The 20,566-nt window shown below is 42.5% G+C and overlaps 2 protein-coding genes and 1 long non-coding RNA gene across 3 annotated transcripts in view; 2 read left to right on the forward strand and 1 right to left on the reverse strand.

The window, feature by feature from the left end:
• Positions 1-7,130, reverse strand: part of LOC101675542 — a 28,015-nt gene extending 20,885 nt beyond the window's left edge. Inside the window, exons 1-2 of the long non-coding RNA XR_006606659.1 lie at positions 6,964-7,130; positions 6,769-6,837 (exon numbers count right to left, since the gene is read on the reverse strand). This is a non-coding gene — a long non-coding RNA (uncharacterized LOC101675542). The remainder of the gene's footprint in view (positions 1-6,768; positions 6,838-6,963) is intronic.
• A 731-nt stretch (positions 7,131-7,861) lies between these two features.
• LOC101684365 (interferon alpha-1/2-like) lies at positions 7,862-8,637 on the forward strand. The gene has a single exon (XM_004761835.2). It carries the CDS (start codon positions 7,882-7,884, stop codon positions 8,443-8,445), a length of 564 nt encoding a protein of 187 aa, XP_004761892.1. The 5' UTR covers positions 7,862-7,881; the 3' UTR covers positions 8,446-8,637.
• A 5,243-nt stretch (positions 8,638-13,880) lies between these two features.
• Positions 13,881-14,776, forward strand: LOC101675758 (interferon alpha-1/2-like). Its single transcript, XM_004761811.3, has one exon. It carries the CDS (start codon positions 13,968-13,970, stop codon positions 14,529-14,531), a length of 564 nt encoding a protein of 187 aa, XP_004761868.1. The 5' UTR covers positions 13,881-13,967; the 3' UTR covers positions 14,532-14,776.
• Positions 14,777-20,566: the final 5,790 nt, after the last annotated feature.

The following is a 20,566-nucleotide window of genomic DNA, read 5'->3' on the forward strand; positions in this document are numbered from 1 at the left end:
TAAATCCCACTTGGTCGTGGTGAATCATTCTTTTAATATACTGTTGGATCCTTTTGGATAGAATTTTGGTGAGAAATTTTGCATCTGTGTTCATCAAGGATATTGGTCTGTAATTCTCTTTTCTGATAGGAACCTTGTCTGGTTTGGGGATCAAGCTAATGCTGGCCTCATAAAATGAGTTTGGAAGGTTGCCTTCCATTTCTATGTTTTGGAACAATTTCAGGAGAATAGGAATTAATTCTTTTTTAAATATTATGTAGAATTCCCCCGGGAAACCACCTGGCCCTGGGCTCTTGTTTGTTTGAGGTTTTTTGATGACTGTTTCAATGTCCTTACTGGTTATGGGTCTGTTTAGGTTTTCTCTTTCTTCTTGGGTCAGTTGTTGTAGTGTATATGTCTCTAGAAATGCATCCATTTCTTCCAGATTGTCAAATTTACTGGCATATATTTGCTCAAAATATTTTCTTATAATTGTTTGTATTTGTTTCGTGTTGGTTGTGATCTATCCTATTTAATTCATGATTTTATTTATTTGGGTCCTTCTTGTTTTCTTTTTTTAAGGCTGGCCATGGGGTTATCAATCTTATTCATTCTTTCAGAGAACCCGCTCCTAGTTTCATTGATTTGTTCTATTGATTTTTTTGGTTTCTATTTCTTTGATGTCTGCTCTGATCTTTAATATTTCTCTTCTCCTGCTGGGTTTAGGCTTTCCTTGTTGTTCTTTCTTCAGGTCCTTTATGTGTAGGGTTAGGTCGTATATGTGAGACCTTTCTTGTTTCTTGAGAAAGGCTTGTATCGCTATATATTTTCCTCTCAGGACTGCTTTTGCTGTGTCCCACAGATTTTGAACCATTGTGTTTTCATCATCATTTGTTTCCATAAATTTTTTAATTCTAATTTCCTCGTTCCATTCATTCTTTAGAAGGATGCAGTTTAGTCCCCATGTATTTGGGTTCTTTCCAAATTTCATCTTGTGATGGAGTTCTAGCTCAGAGCATTGTGGTTTAAAAGTGTGCAGGGAATGATCCCAAGGTGAGATACCAGGTGAGACCTGATTTAGGACCCAGGATGTGATGTATTCTGGAGAATGTTCCAATTGCACTGGAGAAGAATGTGTTTTCTGTTGCTTTGGGATGGAGTGTTAAGAATCTTTTATGTCCCTCTGGTCCAATGTGTCACTCAAGGCCTTTATTTCCTTGTTGATCTTTTGCTTGGATGATCTGTCCATTTCAGTGAAAGGAGTGTTAAGTCCCCTACTATTATTGTATTCTTGTCACTGTGTTTCTTTGATTTTGTTAATAATTGATTTATATAATTGGCTGCTCCCATGTTAGGGGCATAGATACTTACAATTGTTTGATCTTCTTGTTGGACAAACCTTTTGAGTATGATACAGTGTCCTTCCTCATCTCCTATTAGAGTATTTGTTTTGAAATCTAATTGATCTGATATAAGGATTGCCACCCCAACTTTCTTTTGATGTCCATTAGCATGATAAATTTTTTCCACCCCCTTTATATCTGGAGGTGTCTTCGTGTCTAAAATTAGTTTCTTGCAGGCAGCATATTGATGGTTTTTTTTTTTTTTTCCATTCTGATACCCTGTGTCATTTGCTTGGGGTTTTCACCCCATGTACATTCAGGGTAACTATTGATAAATATGAATTTAGTGTCATTGTATTGCCTGTAAGGTGACTCTTACTTTATATTGTCTCTGTTCCTTTCTGGTCTACTACTTTTGGGCTCTCTCTTTGCTTAGAAGACCTCTTTCAATATTTCCTGTAGAGCTGGTTTCCTGTTTACAAATTGTTTTTGTTTTTGTTTGTCCTGGGAGATTTTTATCTCTCCTTCTATTTTCAATGATAGCCTAGCTGGATATAGTATTCTTGGCTGCATGTTTCTCTCTCTTAGTGCTCTGAATATATCACACCAGTTCTTTCTGGCCTGCTATGTCTCTGTGGATAAGTCTGTTGCCAATCTAATATTTTTACCATTGTAGTTACAGATTTGTTGTCCCGGGATGCTTTCAGGATTTTCTCTTTGTCGCTAAGACTTGTCAATTTTACTATTAGCTGATGGGGTGTGGACCTATTCTTATTGATTTTGAGGGGGTTTCTCTGTGCCTCCTGGATTTTGATGCTTGTTCCCTTTGCCATATTAGGGAAATTCTCTATAATAATTCTCTCCAATATACCTGCTGATCCCCAATCTCTCCCTTCTTCTTCTGGAATCCCAATTACTCTAATGTTGTTTTGTCTTATGGTATCACTTATCTCTTGAATTCTCCCCTCAAGGTCCAGTAGTTGTTTGCCTCTATTTTGCTCAGCTTCTTTATTCTGTGTCATCTGGTCTTCTATATCACTAATTCTCTCTTCTGTCTCATATATCCTAGCAGTAAGAGTCTCTAGTTTTGATTGTACCTCATTAATAGCTTTTTTTGTTTCAACTTGGTAAGATTTTAGTTCCTTTATTTCTCCAGAAAGGGCTTTTATTTCTCCAGACAGGGTTTCTCTAATATCTTCCATGCCTTTTTTTTTGAGCCCAGTTAGCACCTTGAGGAACATCATTCTGAACTCTAGACTGAGATATTATGAAAGTCCATATTGATTAGGTCCCTAGCCTTTGGTACTGCCTCTTCTTTATTTTTCTTTTTTTTTTTTTTTTTTTTTTTTTTTTTGGTAGTGCATTTTTCCACCTTGTCATTTTATCCAGATAAGAATATATGAAGGAGTGAATAAAATTCTAAAAGGGTGGCTAGGACCCCAGGAAAATGTGCTCTAACCAAATCAGGAGAGACCCCTAATCATGGAGGGAAGATACAGGGAAAACAGGAGTTCAGCAAAAAAAATTAAATAAAAAAATATAAAAAAGAAAATATATATATTGGATTGGTGACTAGAACAGAGTCACACACTTATTTTGGGAGTATTTTGGTCTCTTAAAATAAACTATCTCCCCAAATTTTAAAGAATGAAAAATACACACACACACACACATACATACATACACTAAGGATAAACAAGATGAAGGGATGGAATATGACTATAAAGATGAATGTTTTAAAAAACAATTTCTAAAAAAGGAGTTGATAAGTGGAGAGAATTTGTTCAGGCTGGAGACTAGAATAAAGACCTGTGTAGATTTAGGGTATATTTTGACCTATTAGAAGAAGTTGTATCCCAATTGTTTAGAAGAAAAAACCCTATGTGTATACAAAAGTAAAGATAGATACACCAAAGGATAATATATGAGTATAATAATGAAGGTTCAAAAAAGATTTTTTCTTATAAAAGGTATTGTTAAGATAAGCTAGTTAAAAAATGTTAAGAAAGGAAAGAGTAAAGTCAAAAAAATTTTAGCTTAAGAAAAAAATAAAATTAAAAAAATAGTTAATTTTGCCAGACTAAAGAACATGGGGAGAAAGTCATGAAATACATGCTTTTCTTGCTCCTCCTCTGGAATTCCACTGTTCTCCTTGGAAGAGAATTTGGTCATGGCTGAATTTCTTGCTGATCTTCTGGGGGAGGGGTCTGTTGTAGTGATTCTCAAGTGTCCTTGCCTGAGGAGGAATTGCACCGCCCTTACCAGAGGCCGGGCTAAGGAATTCGCTCAGGTTCACTGTCAGAAGCTTTTGTTCCCTGAAGGGTTTCCATAGAGTTATGTAGGATGGAATGAAAATGGTGGCCTCGCAATCTCTGACCCAAAGGAGCCGAGAGCTCAGGGGCCCACTCCAGAGTGTGCCTTTGGAGAAAAGCGCTCAATCACTCCCATCTCCCTGGCCTCTGGCCGCACTCCAAGCTCCCCCAGCCTGTGACCAAGCGTTGCTGGCACACAGCCCTACCTGGAGTCTCCAAACCCAGAAGATCCCTGCTCTTTTCTGAGGGGGTCTTTTAGGTTCTTGTGGGGTCCCTGCTCACAGAGCAGTTGTCAGCCTAAGCCATGGATCACAGTTTAAGGTAGGCCCGAGTTGAGAGCTCACTTCTGGGCTCTGTCTCTGTAGCTAGCTTCCCTGCTCTAATACCTGGGAGCTCTGCAACGCTCAAACACCCCCGACCCTTCTGTGTCCCCACAGGACATAAGACCACACTATCCGTGCATGGACGTCACCCCAGCTTAGCCTCTGGAGCGATGTGCCTCAGTGGAACAGACTTTTAAAAGTTCTGATTTTGTGTTCTATTGCTTCACCACTTGCCGGGAGCTGGACCCTCCCCATGAGGTCTATCTTCCAATTGCTTTGGATTCACTTCTCCGCAGGTCCCACCTTTCAGAAAGTGGTCAATTTTCTGTTTCTAGAATTGCTGTTCTTCTTCTCTTCAATCTCCTGTTGGGTTGGTAGGTGTTTGGATTGGTTTGATAAACTACCTAGCTGATCTCCTGCTACCTGATGTAAAGTCAGCCCACTACTTCTCCACCATCTTGACTCCTCCCCACTCTCATGAGTGTTTAAAAGGGATCCAGACAACATGTCTTTGGAACTACAAAGTTCCAAAGTCATGTAGGTGACTCCACCCACACCTCCGGTTGCCATACACAACCACAGTCAACAAGCCTTTGGTATCTACAGTGCGATCTAGAATCCTTGATCCCTCACCGTCTCCACCTGACTGAATTCATGCCATGACCTCTCCTGGGTCTCAAAACCTCTGTCCATCTCTATTCTTCACATCGTTTAACAGCTGCTTCCAGACAAGCAGTTATCTCACAACTCCTTTGTGTTCCACCTTGGATATTGGTTCGATCTGAATATTCTCCCTCTGGGTTTCTATTTCTCTCCAAACAGCTGGATAAATAAGCAGAATCCAAATGGGGTTACTGAGAAAACAGACGTAATGGTTTCAAGGATCTGAGAATGGTTAGACTGCTTTCACCTTTAATGTTATCATCTTAAAAGATCCTCATCATTATTCTAATCCAGGTCCAGAGCAGAATCATTTGGATCCTTCAGTTCCCCTCGCCTTCCTATTGGATTTCTCAGGCAAACTTTTCCAGCCTGAGGGGACTTATCAGGTAGGTAGAGCTCTCAGGCAGGGCGAGGATCCTGTCTCCTTCCAGACGAGGTAAAGAGATGAGTCCTGGGTGCCAGTCTCTTATGAGCTGGTTGGTGTGACTCCTCTCATCTCTCCTCAGAGCCGAGTACATGTGGATTGAATGAAAGGAAAATGAGGTGGCTCCTCTTGTAGAGCTGAGGGCCTCATGGGGACCCAAGAGTTGCTCTTGTGGGATCCTCTGGCCAAGGCAGACACTTTCCTGACTTGCAATACTCAGCACAGCCTTCATTTCCCCCATCTGCCAGAGCTGCTCGTCCCCAGTATTGCTATATCAAATTTGGCTGACGCACACTCTGCCATTTTCTTCGCGGACAGGCCACTCTTTCACTTTTGTCATATTCAGACAGAACAGTTGTCTTCTCCCCCCCCCCACATACACACACAGCTGTCATGTTTGCTTTTGAGGAAAGTTGACATGAGAAACAGAAAAACTGATGTCTTAAAAATGAAAGAGAAGGGCAGCCCCTTGGCCCTCTCCTTCCTTCCTCTGTGTGATCCTCACGATGACCTAGAACATGATCAGGACAAGCAACTCAGAGTATGTCCAGTAAAGCATGTGGAAATACTAAGTTATTTACATTCTCTTTGTTGTTACTTAAGTTGAAGATGCAATACCATGAATAAGGAAAGGTAACAAGGAAGCGTGTCCCTGACACCATAGCCTGAGCCTCACCCCCCCACATTCTGAGCACCAGACAGATGGCCAGATGAAGCTGCCTACTGGAAACACAGAGTCTGAATGAGCTAGTGAAAGTCATTACTTTCTTTGATGGAAGTTTCTGGTGAGACACCCAGTGAATTCCCCCTGTGCTTAACTGAGAAATTTGAACCTAACAAGTGTTCTCTAGTTTCAGGAAAATTTGAACCATGGGGGATCCTGGGTGGCTCAATTGGTTGAGGATATGATGCTTACTCTAACTTCAGGTCTTGATGTCAGACTGTGAGTTCAAGCCCCATGTCAGGGTCCACCCTGTGTGTGGAGCTTACTTTAAAAAATGAAAAATGGGAAAATTAAGAGCTGTGATTGCACAATAAATGTATTTCGTTATTCAAGGTGAAAGGAGATAGTCATTCTTTTCTCTACTTGGAGAAAACAAACATTTGCCCTCAGCACCTGAGAAGTTGACACCTTCTTCTGGTCAGGAGAGAAGGTCCTCTGAGAGAAGGTCCTCTGACCTGAGAGAAGGTCAGGAGAGAAGCACTGAGAGGGTCCCCAATACAAAGACTCCAGGAACAAGGGCAAAGATCTAGGGACAGTAAGTGCTTTGCTAACAAGGAAACCAGCCCCTGCACAGTAGCAGAATCTAGAATTGTCCAGACATGGTGAGCCTGTCCTCAGGAGAGAGCCCACGAGAGCCTGGATGGAGGACACTCAGTCACTGCAGAGGAATGAGGTTAGTAGAGGTGATAACTACCTTGTCAGTGAGGTACTACTGGGAAAATCCAGTCATCTGGAATTAGAACCTTGACACCTCCTCTTCCCAACAAGAACCAGGCTTCCTGCTGGGGGCACTTGCAATGCCTTAGAGGGTTCTAACAAAACCTTGGTATTTATTGTCTTTCATTGGTTTTTTTTTTTGGATATTACTGAAGAAACAATGGCATAGAATTCTTGGAGGACACAAACTGTCTGTAAGGTCAGTGTGACAAATCTAGGAATAACAGGAATCCTTCAGGATTGGAGGAGTTTCTCTCCATCATTTCCTGGGTCTCAGTCTTACCTGGTCAGGTGATCTTTCTTATTGGTGAGCCACTAGTGTTGTCTTGTGGCCATTGCTGATGTCTGAGGCCTGTTGTGATGCAGGTTTTGGAAATGAAAACACAAATACATTAAATATTATGATTTAGCTCTACAAAACTCATTCAACACCTCAGTAATTATCTGATGTTAAACAGAAAAAACATTTTGACAATACCTTCCATAGTACATAGTAGCAGGTAAAGTTAAAGATGAGGTTGTCTTGGTGCGTTGGGAGCTCAGTCAGTTGGGTGGCCACTTTAAGCTCAGGTCATAATCCCAGGGTGCTGGGATGGAGCCACGCATCAGGCTCCCTGCTCGTTGGAAGCCTGCTTCTCCCTCACTGTCTGCCCATTGCTCTATCTACTTGTACTCTCTCTGTATCTTTCTCTCTGTCAAATAAATAAATAAAAATCTTTAAAAAATTATTTTGTCATATGAGGCAACATTCAAATTCAGTGCACTAAAAAAGACATATTAAGTAATAATTCCAGTTTTCACTTGCATTTAGCAATCTGGATTGATTGTAAATGTTCAGGTACACCGAATTCATTATGTCCAATTTGAAATTGTTAATTTGCATATGTACTCCATATACTTCACTGTATACATGTAAAGAAATTATAAGTCACACATCAAATTTACTTATATACATAAGCATCAATAGCTTTAAAATATAACTATTACCTTAAATTTTTTAATCATTCTCGACCCTGAATTGGATAAACGTTACACTTTTTTTTTATCTTAAAACACAGACAAAAATACAATATATAATGATATATACTGTGTCTCCCTTCTCTTAAGTTTTCTTCAGAGTTGCAATTAAAAAAAAAAATCCAAAAAGATTCTGGAGGCAAGGATAATACTTAAAGAAAATAATACATGGTTGAGAAACTCATGCTCCAACCCAAGTAGAAAGTGTAGAAAGGAAAGCAAAAAGAGAAGTAGAAAGTAAGGGAAACCTACTGAAATTGAAAAATCCTAAGTCCCCTACTTAAGCCTCACGCACAAGAGAAGATGTTCAGAGAAGCTAGAGCCACGGGTTCCAGACATGCCCACCACAGCCAGGACAACAGCATCTGCAGGATCCCCAATGGCCCTGCCCTGTTCATTCTTGGTGGCCCTGGTGGTGCTCAGCTGCCACTCCCTAGGCTCTCTGGGATGTGACCTGCCTCAGAACCACGGCCCGCTGCACTGGAGGGCCTTGATGCTCCTGCAACAAATGAGGAGACTGTCTGCTAGCTCCTGTGACAACTACACAAACGACTTTGGCTTCCCGCAGGAGGTGTTTGATGGCAAGTTGCTGCAGAAGGCTCATGCCCTCTCTGTCATCCATGTGACAAACCAGAAGACCTTCCAGCTCTTCTGCACAGAGGCCTCACCTGCTCCCTGGAACAGTACCCTCTTGGAGGAATTGTGCTCAGGACTTTCTGAGCAGCTGGGCCACCTGGAAGCCTGTCCCCTGCAGGAGGCGGGGGTGGGAGAGCTGCCCCTGGTGAATGGGGACTCCGTCCTGAGGAACTACTTCCAGAGAATCTCCCTCTATCTGCAAGAGCAGCAATACAGTCCTTGTGCCTGGGAGATGGTCCGAGCAGAGATCATGAAACCCTTGTATGCATCATCAGCTTTGCAAAGGAGACTAATGAGTGGGAAGTGACACCCATTTCAACATTGAAATGGTTCTCTCTGAATAATAATATCACACTCCCATTGTCCTGTAGTGTCAAGGACTCTCATTTCTACTGTCATCATGACATGAACGGAATCACTTTGTCACATATGTTCAGGAGTATGAGGCAACATGAAGTCAACGTTACAAACACCTGTTGCTTTCAGATGACCATGCTGATCTGCCTATTTAACTATTTATTTATTTATTTCACATTTAAGTTATTTTTTATTGTATTATATTAGTTGTATCTTCCCTTTGTGGTTAAGAGAATTGTATATGTTTTATGTGTATTAAATTCTTTATTTTCTGATCATTAAATGTTTCTATAGAAAACTTCTTGCGTTTGTTTCTAATTGAAGCAGGAAACTAGTCTGATTACAACCTGATGAAAGAATGGACTGTACCACTCTCTCAGTCATTACTTTGTTTTCACATTAGACGTAATCGCATCGACTTCCTGGAAGTTACTTTGCATGCTGTCGTCACGGGAAAGGCAGACTTCCCAAACCAATGCTGTGTCTGTATCTTGGATTCTGTACTAAAACTAACCTTGGGACAAGATTGTAGTGAAGTAATATCAGTTATGTTAAAGGGAAGAGTGAGAAGAAGGGAAAACATGAATTTTGTAACTAGAAAAGGAAGCAGACATATCAGGAAATAAAATAAAAAGCACCAGATACATTGCTCATCACACGGTAGACACCCAAGTGTGAATATTCTTTAGCAAATGGATCGTTCAGGGTCACCCAAGTGGCTCAGTAGATTAAGTTTCTGCCTTAGGCTCAGGTCAGGATGACGGGGTCCCGAATCAAGACCTGCGTCAAGTTCCGTGTTCAGCTGGGAGTCTGCTTCTACCTCTCACACTGTCCCTGATTGTGTTCACTGTCTCTCTCTGTGTGTGTCATATAAATAAATAAAATCTTTAAACAAAACAAAAAAAACAAATCAAAAGAAACAACATGGATCCTTGATCCTGCCATTTACAAGCCATTCCATTCACAGAAAACCCAGGGAGTGAAGTGGTTGCCTGGGAAAAGAGCGTAGAATGAGAAATGGTGCCTCAAGCCTCCCCTGGTTAAGGGAGAAAAGAGCCACACTGCAAACAAAGGTGGAATGTCCCTCAGGCAGTAGTATAAGAGTGAATATTGGATAAGAGTCTATTTCAGCACCAGAAAGGCTTTGCATCATAGCAAAGGGTGCATGGAAAGTGTCCATGAAGCTGGGAAGTAAAATGGTTGGGACCAAGGGGATCGGCTGTTTTGACTGAATTAATCACCAGGCAACCATACCGGTGACAGAGGAAAGGTGAGGAACAGAACAGAAGCTAGTGACTATAGATAGAGTATACATCTGAGAGATTTACCTTCTTTGGGCTAATTGAACTTCCATGAAAAAATGAAAAAATAATTGAAATGGTGGATGCCCTCTAATGTCTTCTAAGCCATGTAAAGCATATCTAAAGAAAAGCAAACAAAAATGAAAAGGCATGAAAAGTGTATCGGAACATTCTGCAAATGAAAACACGCTCTCCTATTGAAGACTCATGAATAGAAAAAACTGAAGATGAATGAGGGGACAGGGCACCGCTCACTGTTCCCCCAGGCCATCAGAAGCCCTCAGGTGCAGCACCCAGCCGCTCCATGGGGATCCTACTCGTTCCCCCGGCAGCATCTCAGCTCTGGGCTGTGAGCTGCCTCCTTGCCCCGGGCAGATTCACAGGGGGAACCACTGCTTCTGAACAGAGGAGGAGCATCAGTCCCTTCTCCGGAACCAGGGACACCTCCACTGTGACAAGGTGGGTGGTTGCCAGTTCCAGGAGGTCCATGCCAAGTCTGTCCTCCACGAGATGCTGCTGCTGAGCTTCACACTCTTCCTCACCTGAACCCATCCCTGCTGGGGCAGCCAGAACACTGGAAACCTTCGTGGTACCTGCGATGGGAGTGAGGGAGCCTCCCCTGGGTTTGAGGGCCCTGCCCTGGCCTTGAAGATGTGCTACCAGAAAATCCATCTCCATCTGAGACAGAAGAAACAGAGTGACTACCTTGGAAGGAGTCTGGGTCAAAATCAGGTGACCCAACTCTTCCTCTTCAAATGAGGACATAAGGAAAGGGAAATGATAAAAAGGAAGAGAGCGGGAGAGGGACCTAGAAATTATATTCTTGACCTACAACACTAAGCCACATAGCCATGAGTTCCATCTTTCTAAATCCTCCTCTTTCTGCTTCAGCCATATAATGTGTTGAGTTAACTTACTCAGCATTGTGGGTAAAATGTCTCTTTGGCAGGACTGTCCCTAAGGGCTTCCGTCGGCAGGACAGAGCTAGCTGAAGTTGTTCACGTTTTCACATATTGCAGGATCCTCTGGTTTCTGGATCAACACAGAACCTGTTGGAACATTGTTCTTGATGTCACAGCTGCAGCACCAAGAACAAAGCAACAGCCCCCAAATGCAAGAAGACAGAAAACAACAACTCTTCTTAGATCCACTCACAGCTGAGGTCCTAGGGCCATTCTCATCTGCAGTACCAGGAGAAAAAGGAGCTCTCAGACAATCACACTGGCCAGGAGAAGGCACTGGTAGGAACTCGAACTATTACAGAAGCCTGGCTCAAGGCTCTGTGTGCTTCTACTGGACAACTACAATGTCCAGGCCTCCCTAGTTGGTGGAGCCCACAGTTTTTTTTAGTTGAACCTTTGGAATCTCCACTAGTCACCCTCTGTGAAGAGCAGAGGGAAATCTATGGCTTTGCCAGCAGAGAGAGAGTAAAGCAATCACTCTAGAATAGTCTGAGGCTACCTTCACAGTGCTAGTGGCCAAAGGGATCTGTGTCCAGGAGACTGCAGGAGGAAAGTCAGGAAGAGGGGACAGCACACTTCCCACTGGAGATGAGTCTGGACTCCCCAACAATGCACTTCCTGGAAACATTAAGTCGCAATGTGTCTTCCGTATTTGGAAATCGAGGCACGGTGCTGAAAGTCCTTCTGTCTGACATGAGAGTGGAATGAGAAGATTCCCTAAAACTTCAGAGAATCTTTGACATTTAAGGCTGAGAAGGAGAAGGGGAGCCTGTCGAGGGCACAGCGATGGGGCAGCCAGTGCAGGTGGGACACCACCAGGGAAGGATGATCTCCAGGAAGCGTGGCAGAAGGGAAGATTCAGAATTTCCCAAGAGGAACCTCAGGCAGGAATTTATGGCATGGGCTATAGGACTGTGCCCTGCATCTGGAATTCTGCTTCCAACTCGTTGTTTGATCATGACAACCTCACTGGAGCTCTCTGCAGCTCAGTTTCCCCAGATGTAAAGTGAGGTGGAAATATTCTTAGAGCTGTTGTAATAATGAAGTGGCACATTCCAAACATTTAGTATCTTCCACTGAGTGAGAGTTTAACAAATGGGGATTAAATTCTCATGTTTTCCATAAAAAAAGTGATCTTCTCTTAGCCTTTTCTGTATAACTGACTGCAAAGTGCTGATCCTCTAAAATATCGTTGTGAAAAAAAGTAAAATAAAATACCCATTCAGAACAGGTGACTATCCATTGAATGTAATTAGTTACACAGGAATGTAATATGTATATGTATACACTGTGCCTATGTCCGCATACTCCATATGTTCTGGTACAGCACATGTCCCCTTCCTCCACGCCCTCCGAGATCCCATCCTTTCACTCTCCAATCACAGAGTTTCCCTCTCCCCAGTGGAGAAACCTCCTGTGAGCTCCCCTCCCCCTCCCTCCTCCGGAGCCTCTCCTGCCCATTCACACAGCTGCTTCCTTTTCCTTTGTGGTTTCTGTCTGGCCCTTTTACTTCCAATTACAAAGCCACAAAGAAGAACACAAGTTTTTCGAAACTCCCAGGTTTTTTGAAACTCTCCTAGCAGAAGCCTTGTTGTTTTTTTTCTCCTGGTGACTATTGTTGACCTGAGGGAATGTCCCCACTGCAGTGATGTCAGAGGGGCAGGAGCAGAGAGGAGATAGGAGCAGGAGGCTGCTGTTCTGTGGCCCGTCACAGTCTTTACAGGGGAGGCTGCCAACGAGGGGGCAAGGTGGGCTAGACAGTGACCAGGTGTGCACATGGGCTCGTGTTGTATGTAGAAGTTTGTCCCCTGGTGGGAGATTTTCTTCCAGAGGAAGCAAAGAAACACAAACACAAGCAAACACTTCCTGGAATGAATTGACTGTGCTAGTGTTATAAGCCATGACCTTCAACAAAAATACTTTTTTTTCCCCTTTTCTTTTTTCTTTCTTTCTTTCTTCTTCTTCTTCTTTTTTTTTTTTTTTCAAAAACAGCAGATAGATTCCTAGTAAAAGTGAGCAGAAGGTCCAGAGTTTTTCCCCATTCTTCCTGCTGTGGAGCTTCAAACTCTCTCCCACATTTCAGCATCCCCCCACCAGAGGGAACACTAGTCCAGTTGCTTCCCACAATGTAACAAGTAGTTCTAGAGTTGGGCACAAGGCTTCAACAAGCCATGGGCTGTCTTTTAGACGTTGCTTTTCTTTGAGCATTATTTTGATGTGGGCTTTGGAAATAAATACAAATAAATTCTACATAATCATTTAATTATTCAAAACTTATTCATTGCATCAAGAATTCTATCTGGTATAAATAGAAAAAATATTTTGAGAATAACTTGATGAGCATCTAGCAGCAAGTGAAGTTAAAAATCATTTTCTTATTGAGGCCATACTAAAATATGGTACATGAAAAACAAACATCCAATAAATAATTGAATAATTCATTGGCTGTTAGCAATTTGGAATGATTCTCATTATCTAAGGACACCGATATTATTATATCTTTTTACAAATTCTTAATTAGCATTGTACTTTTATATTTCCATATAAGTAAGAAAAAATTGAGAAGTCATTCATCATATTTAGATATCCAGTAAAGAATAAATAGCTTAAAATATAGCTCTCAGACTATGGACTCTGAAAAACAATTTGAGGGGTTCAACGTGGCGGGGAGATAGGAGCTTGGGGAACCAGATGGTGGGTATCACTGAGGGCACGGATTGCATGGAGCACTGGGTGTGGTGAAAAAATAATGAATACTGTTTTTCTGAAAATAAATTAATTAATTAAAAAATATAGCTCTCAGTTGAAATTTTTGTCCATCTTAACACTGAATTAAATAAACGGAGTAAAATGAACACTTTCTTTTCTAATCTATTAAGCAGAACTATACATACATAACTATATAGATTGTAGATCCATGTTACCAAATTTTGTAGGAAGGTTCAAAAACATAAATATTCAAAAGACTGTGACAGGAGGCAGCAATAGGAAAAAGAAATGGTTGAGAAACCCATGCTCTACAACCCAGGAGAAAGTGTAGAAAGGAAAGCAAAAAGAGAAGTAGAAAGGAAGGGAAACGTTCAGAAATCGAAAACTCCTGTGTCCCCTACTTAAACCACACGCACAGGAGAAGATGTTCAGAGGAGCTAGAGCCACGGTTCCCAGACGTGCCCACCCCAGCCAGGCCAACAGCATCTGTAGGATCCCTGATGGCCCTATCCTGTTCCTTCTTGGTGGCCCTGGTGGTGCTCAGCTGCCACTCCCTTGGCTCTCTGGGATGTGACCTGCCTCAGAACCGCGGCCTGCTGCAGTGGAGGGCCCTGATGCTCCTGCGACAAATGAGGAGACTGTCTGCTAGCTCCTGTGACAACTATACAAACGACTTTGGCTTCCCACAGGAGGTGTTTGACAGCAAGGCGCTACAGAAGTCTCACGCCCTCTCTGTTGTCCATGTGATGAACCAGAAGACCTTCCACCTCTTCTGCACAGAGGCCTCAACTGCTCCTTGGAACACGACCCTCCTGGAGGAATTGTGCTCAGGACTTTCTGAGCAGCTGGATCGCCTGGCAGCCTGTCCTCTGCTGGAGGTGGGAGTAGGAGAGCTGCCCCTGGTGAACAGGGACTCCATCCTGAGGAACTACTTCCAGAGAATCTCCCTCTATCTGCAAGAGAAGCAATACAGCCCTTGTGCCTGGGAGATGGTCCGAGCAGAGATCATGAAACCCTTGTATGCATCAATAGCCTTACATAAGAGACTAAGGAGCAGGAAGTGACACCCCTTTCAACATGGAAATGATTCCTTCTGACTGATAACATCACATATTTTGGAGTTCTGCCGTGTCAGAGATTCTCATTTCTGCTGTCGTGAAGATATGAACACAGTAATTTGTCACGTGTTTCCAGGACATGTCAACTCTACAAGCAGTAGCTGCACAGATGACCTTGCTCATGTCTATTTATCTATTTAAATATTTATTTATGCAAATATTGATAAGATTCTGTTTTCATATAACATGGTGTCCACCTTTACATAGCAGAATATAATAAAATATATTTATAATATGTAATCAGTTTATCATTTTTTCTTTATGGAACTTTAAGGACAAAAGGGTTTTCAAAGAGGCACACCAGGTCTGATTGTGTAACTCCATTGGAAATTGGACAGCAGAATGCATTTACCGTCATACTGCATTAACATTGGAAATGACAACTGACTTTCTCTAAGACAACTTGCATGTTGACCTTAGGCTATAGGACACAATAAATACAGATCCTGATGTCTACCTCTTTGGTTGTAGGAATATATATATAGTTGCTGTAGGGACGGGATCTAAAAACATCCTCCTACTTAGTGTTTTAATGAAGAAGGAAAGGAAGTGACTTCTCTCACCTGCTGCCTGAGCAGAGAGGTAGAAGCACACAGGAAGTGCACACAGAAAATCTGCGGGCCCCTCAACAGGTCACTGGCAGACATAGAGACATGTATGTCCGGTATTGGGGGCAGGTGAGCTGGCAGTTGACAAGAAACGCTATGGTTGGGCGCCTGGGTGGCTCAGTGGGTTAAGCCGCTGCCTTCGGCTCAGGTCATGATCTCAGGGTCCTAGGATCGAGTCCCGCATCGGGCTCTCTGCTCAGCAGGGAGCCTGCTTCCCTCTCTCTCTCTTTGCCTGTCTCTCCATCTACTTGTGATTTCTCTCTGTCAAATAAATAAATAAAATCTTTAAAAAAAAAAAAAAAAGAAACGCTATGGTTGAGGTCCCCATCTAGCAGGCAAAGCCAGAAACAGAGGTGGTCACGCAGGAGACTGTGCGTGTGAAAAACAAAGAAAACTTGATTCTGAGGCTCTTCAACCATTGAAGGGACAGGAGAGAAGAGCCACAAAGGAGACGGTGGACTCTTAGCCATACAGCACAGGGTAAGAGAGGTTGCTGGTGAAGTAAGGAAGTAAATGTGCTTTAAAGGAAGTAAATGTGCTTCAAAGACCATCAGTGGATTCCTGGAAGATGTGGATTGAAACTGCTTGTGATGTCAGAAACACAGATGCCTTTGCTGACCTTCCTGAGAGTCGATTTGGTGGAATACACAAGCAGAGACCACCCTGGAGCGGGTGGGAGCATGAATAAGAGAAGTCAGTGCATCTGTCTTGGAGAAGAATATTGCATGGGACCTCGGAATAGTGGGGTTCATTATTCTGGGCATGGTTTGCCCTTTAATGTCATTTCTTTTTTCCTGAGTGATTTCATGGATTCGATGTTCTGCACATCATGTTAATATGTTTAATGTTGTATTTATTTTTCATCATGACTGAAATACTGACGATGGTTTATCCTGTCTTGGTTCTTACTTCCTTGCACATCAGTGAGCCTCTTGGCTTTAAGAATTCACTTGGCATGAATGGATAACTCATTCAATCCTTCATCAAATTATCTATTATGACAGATAAAATCATGTTTCCCAGAATTATCAGCTTAATTATTAGGTTCCCTAAGTCCTCCTTGTGACACTGTTTCCTACAGCAGCATAATACCCCATTGCTGTTTTTTAGAGAGTTTGATGTTTTAAGAATTCTTCTCTGTTGCTCGCTGCTAGTATTTCCTCACGTTCAGAATACTACAATGTTTGGTGGATATCCACATCACGAGATTCTCATGCACATAAACAGTGACAGACTTTCTTCAAAAATAAAGGGGGGAAGCCCGGTTAAGCATTCTCTCTCCTAATATTTAGAGCAATGGAAAATCATTGGTCCAATCAGCTGAAAATACATGAATCATGGAAATCCGTGGAGCAATAGTGAGTTGTGCATAATTCAGGAGTAAAAGCAGGTTTAACAATTTTGACAAAATAGCATGAATATTCACTGAACTCATGCACTGAAAGGCACCTAGCAGTGCATCGTCCTACAGAATGGCTAAATATGGTAGCGATGGTCTTATCTTAATTCTGACAGCTATGTATGAGAATATTGTTTGACTCCTCCTCCAAAATCTTGGGAACAGTGTTGCCTACACTGCAGTACCTGACTTGCAAAGGAGGAAGCCTCCCAAATTGGACTTCTGTTGTGAATTCTTGAAAAGGTTGACCCATTCATCCCCCATTGCCAAGAAGGGTTTTTATTTTTCACCAGTGCCTTCTGTAAACATCTAGAGTTGAGAATAAATATCTAGTTGGAAGTGCAGAAGAACGTGCTATTTCCTTAACTTCTGGCACCCACCCTTCCCTCTACCCACCACCCCATTCTCATTCCAGAACACACTCCCCTATCCTAACAGTTACCTTCCTTGCCAAGGCAGAAGTCTCCACAGCTCCCTTGACATTCACTCTCTTGACCTCTCAGCCTGTTCACACAACAGCTTTCTGTTTTGCTGTCATCTCAGCTTAAAGGTTTTCCTAGGAGCAGCACAAGAAAGCAAGTAGAAAGCAAAAATGCATTGAAATCTCTAGGTTTTGCAGAGCCACCTGCTGGAGAGGCTTTGCTCCCATTTCCATCCAATGTGATGGAATAGCAGCTGTGGCTGAAAGGAAACAGAAAGCAGAACAGGTTGAAGGGTAGCCTAGTGCAGCTCCCTCTTTGGGAGGCCGCCCCCTGGTGGCCAAATGTGACAAGGATGGTGTCCAAAATGGGACCCCTTCCTGAGGTTGTCACTTCCAGCTGCAAAAAGCCTACTTGTGGACACCCAGAGATTCTAATGCTGTCATAAACCCATTTCCTTACTCTGTCTACGACAAAGAATAAGTCTTGTCCTGAAAATCCCTATCGCCATAGTTTGTTTCAATCCAGTGTTATTGATTATTAAATACTGGAAAGTGTTGTGGAACGAAGCAGCAAAGACCAAATGCAGGGGGCAGGGGAATGAACATCCCTGCCAACACTTTTTAAAGATTTTATTTCTTTATTTGAGAGAGACAGAGAGGCAGAGCCTGGGAGCGGGGAAGGTCAGGTAGCAGTACACTCCCCACTAAGCAGATAGCCTAATGTAGGACTCGATCCTAGGACCATGAGATGATGACCTGAGCTCAAGGCTGATGCTTAAAGGACTGAGCCAGTCAGGCGCCCCAACCCCAACCAACTTTCTACTCCCAGGCATTGCTATTCAGCCTGCCAGGGGAGGTAGAGGAGGCAGAGCTCAGGGTTGGGTGCCCAGGGACAGGCTGGGAGACATCACCCTGCACTACTGGCCACACACAGCCAAGGTTTGGCAGCTTCAGGAACCAGAGTGCCCACTTGCCCTCCCTCACCCTCCCTGTCAGCTGATTCCTGTGCTGTGGAGCTCAAGGCCCCCAGATATCTGGTCCCACACAGAAACATGCTAATTCCAGGGCCCCTCAGCAAAGAATCCCGGAGCTCAACTGTGCCTGTGTTGGAGCGCTGCCTAAGTTCTTGTTACACCAGGAGTAGGACACTCCTTTGCTCAGAAAACCACAGCTGACTCTGGAAACATGAAAGTGTTGGAAGTCAGCAGCAGTGTGGGAACCTGGAAGGAGAATGGAAATGGGGAAGTGTCCACTGGTTTAGTGACTTATCCTCAGGAGGTGGAACAGTAGGACAATAGGGCAGCATCGAGTCAACTGTCTCTCTGGGTCCTTCCCCAGACTGAGACGCTTCAAGTGGACGCTGGGAGCACAGAGTTCTTCTAGGCAGATGTGGCCCATGGTAGTGTCCCCACCACGGGTGACCCTGACAGGACAGCTGCCTGCAATGTGTTTGAAGAAGGAGGGTCAGTCTAGTGCCAGCCGCAAACATAGATCTCATTGGCAGAAAAATCTAATGTCTTTTGAAGTCTGTAATTGTGATGCCACCAACTTTGGCTTTCTCTTTCAGTGTTCCTCTGGCTATTCGAGGTCTTTTCTGGTTCCATTAAATTGTAAGATTCTTTGTTTCATTTCTTTGAAAAAAATGGATGGGCTTTTGATAGGGATTGCATCAAATGTGTCGATTGCTTTGGGTAGTGTAGATATTTTCACAATATTTGTTCTTCCAATCCATGAGCGTGGAACATTTTTCCATTTCCTTGTGTCTTCCTCAGTTTCTTTCAGGAGTACTTTATAGTATTCAATATGAATTCTTTGCCTCTTTGAGTAAGTATATTCCTAGGTATCTTATGGTTTTGGGCGCAATTGTAAATGGGATTGATTCCTTAATTTCTCTTACTTGTCCTGTTTTGGTGTAAAGAAATGCATGTGATTTCTGTGCATTGATTTTATATCCTGAGACATTACTGAATTCCTATACAAATTCTAGCAGATTTGAACTGGTGTCTTTTGGGTTTTCCACATATAGTATCATATCATCCGCAAAGAGTGATAGTTTGAGATCTTCTTTGCCAGTTTGGATGCCTTTAATTTCTTTTTTTTTTTAAGATTTTATTTATTGTATTTGACAGACAGAGATTACAAGTAGGCAGAGAGAGAGGGGAGGAATCAGGCTCCCTGCTGAGCAAAGAGTCCGAATCCGGTCTCGATCCCAGGACCCTGGGATCATGACCTGAGCCAAAGGCAGAGGCTTTAACCCACTGAGCCACCCAGGCGCCCCACCTTTAATTTCTTTTTGTTGCCTGATTGCTGAGGCTAGGACTTCTACTACTATGTTCAATAGCAGTGGTGGTAATGGACATCCCTGCCATGTTCCCTGACCTTATTGGAAAAACTCTCCATTTTTCTCCACTGTGAATGATATTTGTGGTGGGTTTTTCATTAGATGGATTTGATGATATTGAGGTATGTACCCTCTATCCCTACACTTTGAAGAATTTTGAACAGGAAAGGATGCTTTACTTTGTCCAATGCTTTTTCAGCATCTATTGGGAGTATCATATGGTTCTTGTTCTTTCTTTTAGTAATGTATTGTATTACATAATGTAGTGTATCACATTGATTGATTTGCGGATGTTGAACCAACCTTGAAGCTCAGGATTAAATCCCACTTGGTTATGGAAAATCATTCTTTTAATGTACTGTTGTATCCTATTGGCTAGTGTTTTGGTGAGAATTTTCACATCTGTGTTCATCAAGGATATTGGTCTGCAATTCTTTTTGATGGGATCCTTGTCTGGTTTTGGGATCAAGGTAATGCTGGACTCATAAGATGAGTTTGGAAGTTTTCCTTCCATTTCTATTTTTGGAGCAGTTTCAGGAGAATAGGAATGAGTTTTCTTTAAATGTTTCTAGAATTCCCCTGGGAAGCCGTCTGGCCCTGGGCTCTTGTTTGTTTGGAGAGGTTTTGATGAGTGCTTCAATCTCATTACTGGCTATGGGTCTGTTCAGGTTTTCTCCTTCTTCCTGGTTCAGTTGTGGTAGTTGATATGTCTCTGGGAATGTATCCATTTCTTCCAGGTTGTCAAATCTGGAAGATTGTCATATTTTCAAATCTGCTGGCATATAGTTGCTCATAATATGTTCTTATAATTGTTTGTATTTCTTTCATGTTGGTTGTGATCTCTTCTCTTTCCATTCATGATTTAATTTATTTGGTTCCTTTTTGTTTTCTTTTTGATCAGTCTGGCCCAGGGGGTTATCAATTTTATTCATTCTTTGAAAGAACCAGCTCCTGGTTTCATCGATTTGTTCGATTTTTTTTTTTTTTTTGGTGTCTATTTCATTGATTTCTGCTCTGGATCTTTATTAATTCTCTTCTCCTGCTGGGGTTAGGCTTTCCTTATTGTTCTTTCTCCAGGTCCTTTATATGTAGGGTTAGGTCGTGTATGTGAGACCTTTCTTGTTTCTTGAGAAAGGTTTGTATCGCTATATATTTTCCTCTCAGGACTGCCTTTGCTGTGTCCCCCAGATTTTGAACCATTGTGTTTTCATC

Source organism: Mustela putorius, unplaced genomic scaffold (genome assembly GCF_011764305.1).
Source record: "Mustela putorius furo isolate JIRA1106 unplaced genomic scaffold, ASM1176430v1.1 tig00000421_pilon_pilon_pilon, whole genome shotgun sequence".
NCBI classification, from domain to species: Eukaryota; Metazoa; Chordata; class Mammalia; order Carnivora; family Mustelidae; genus Mustela; species Mustela putorius.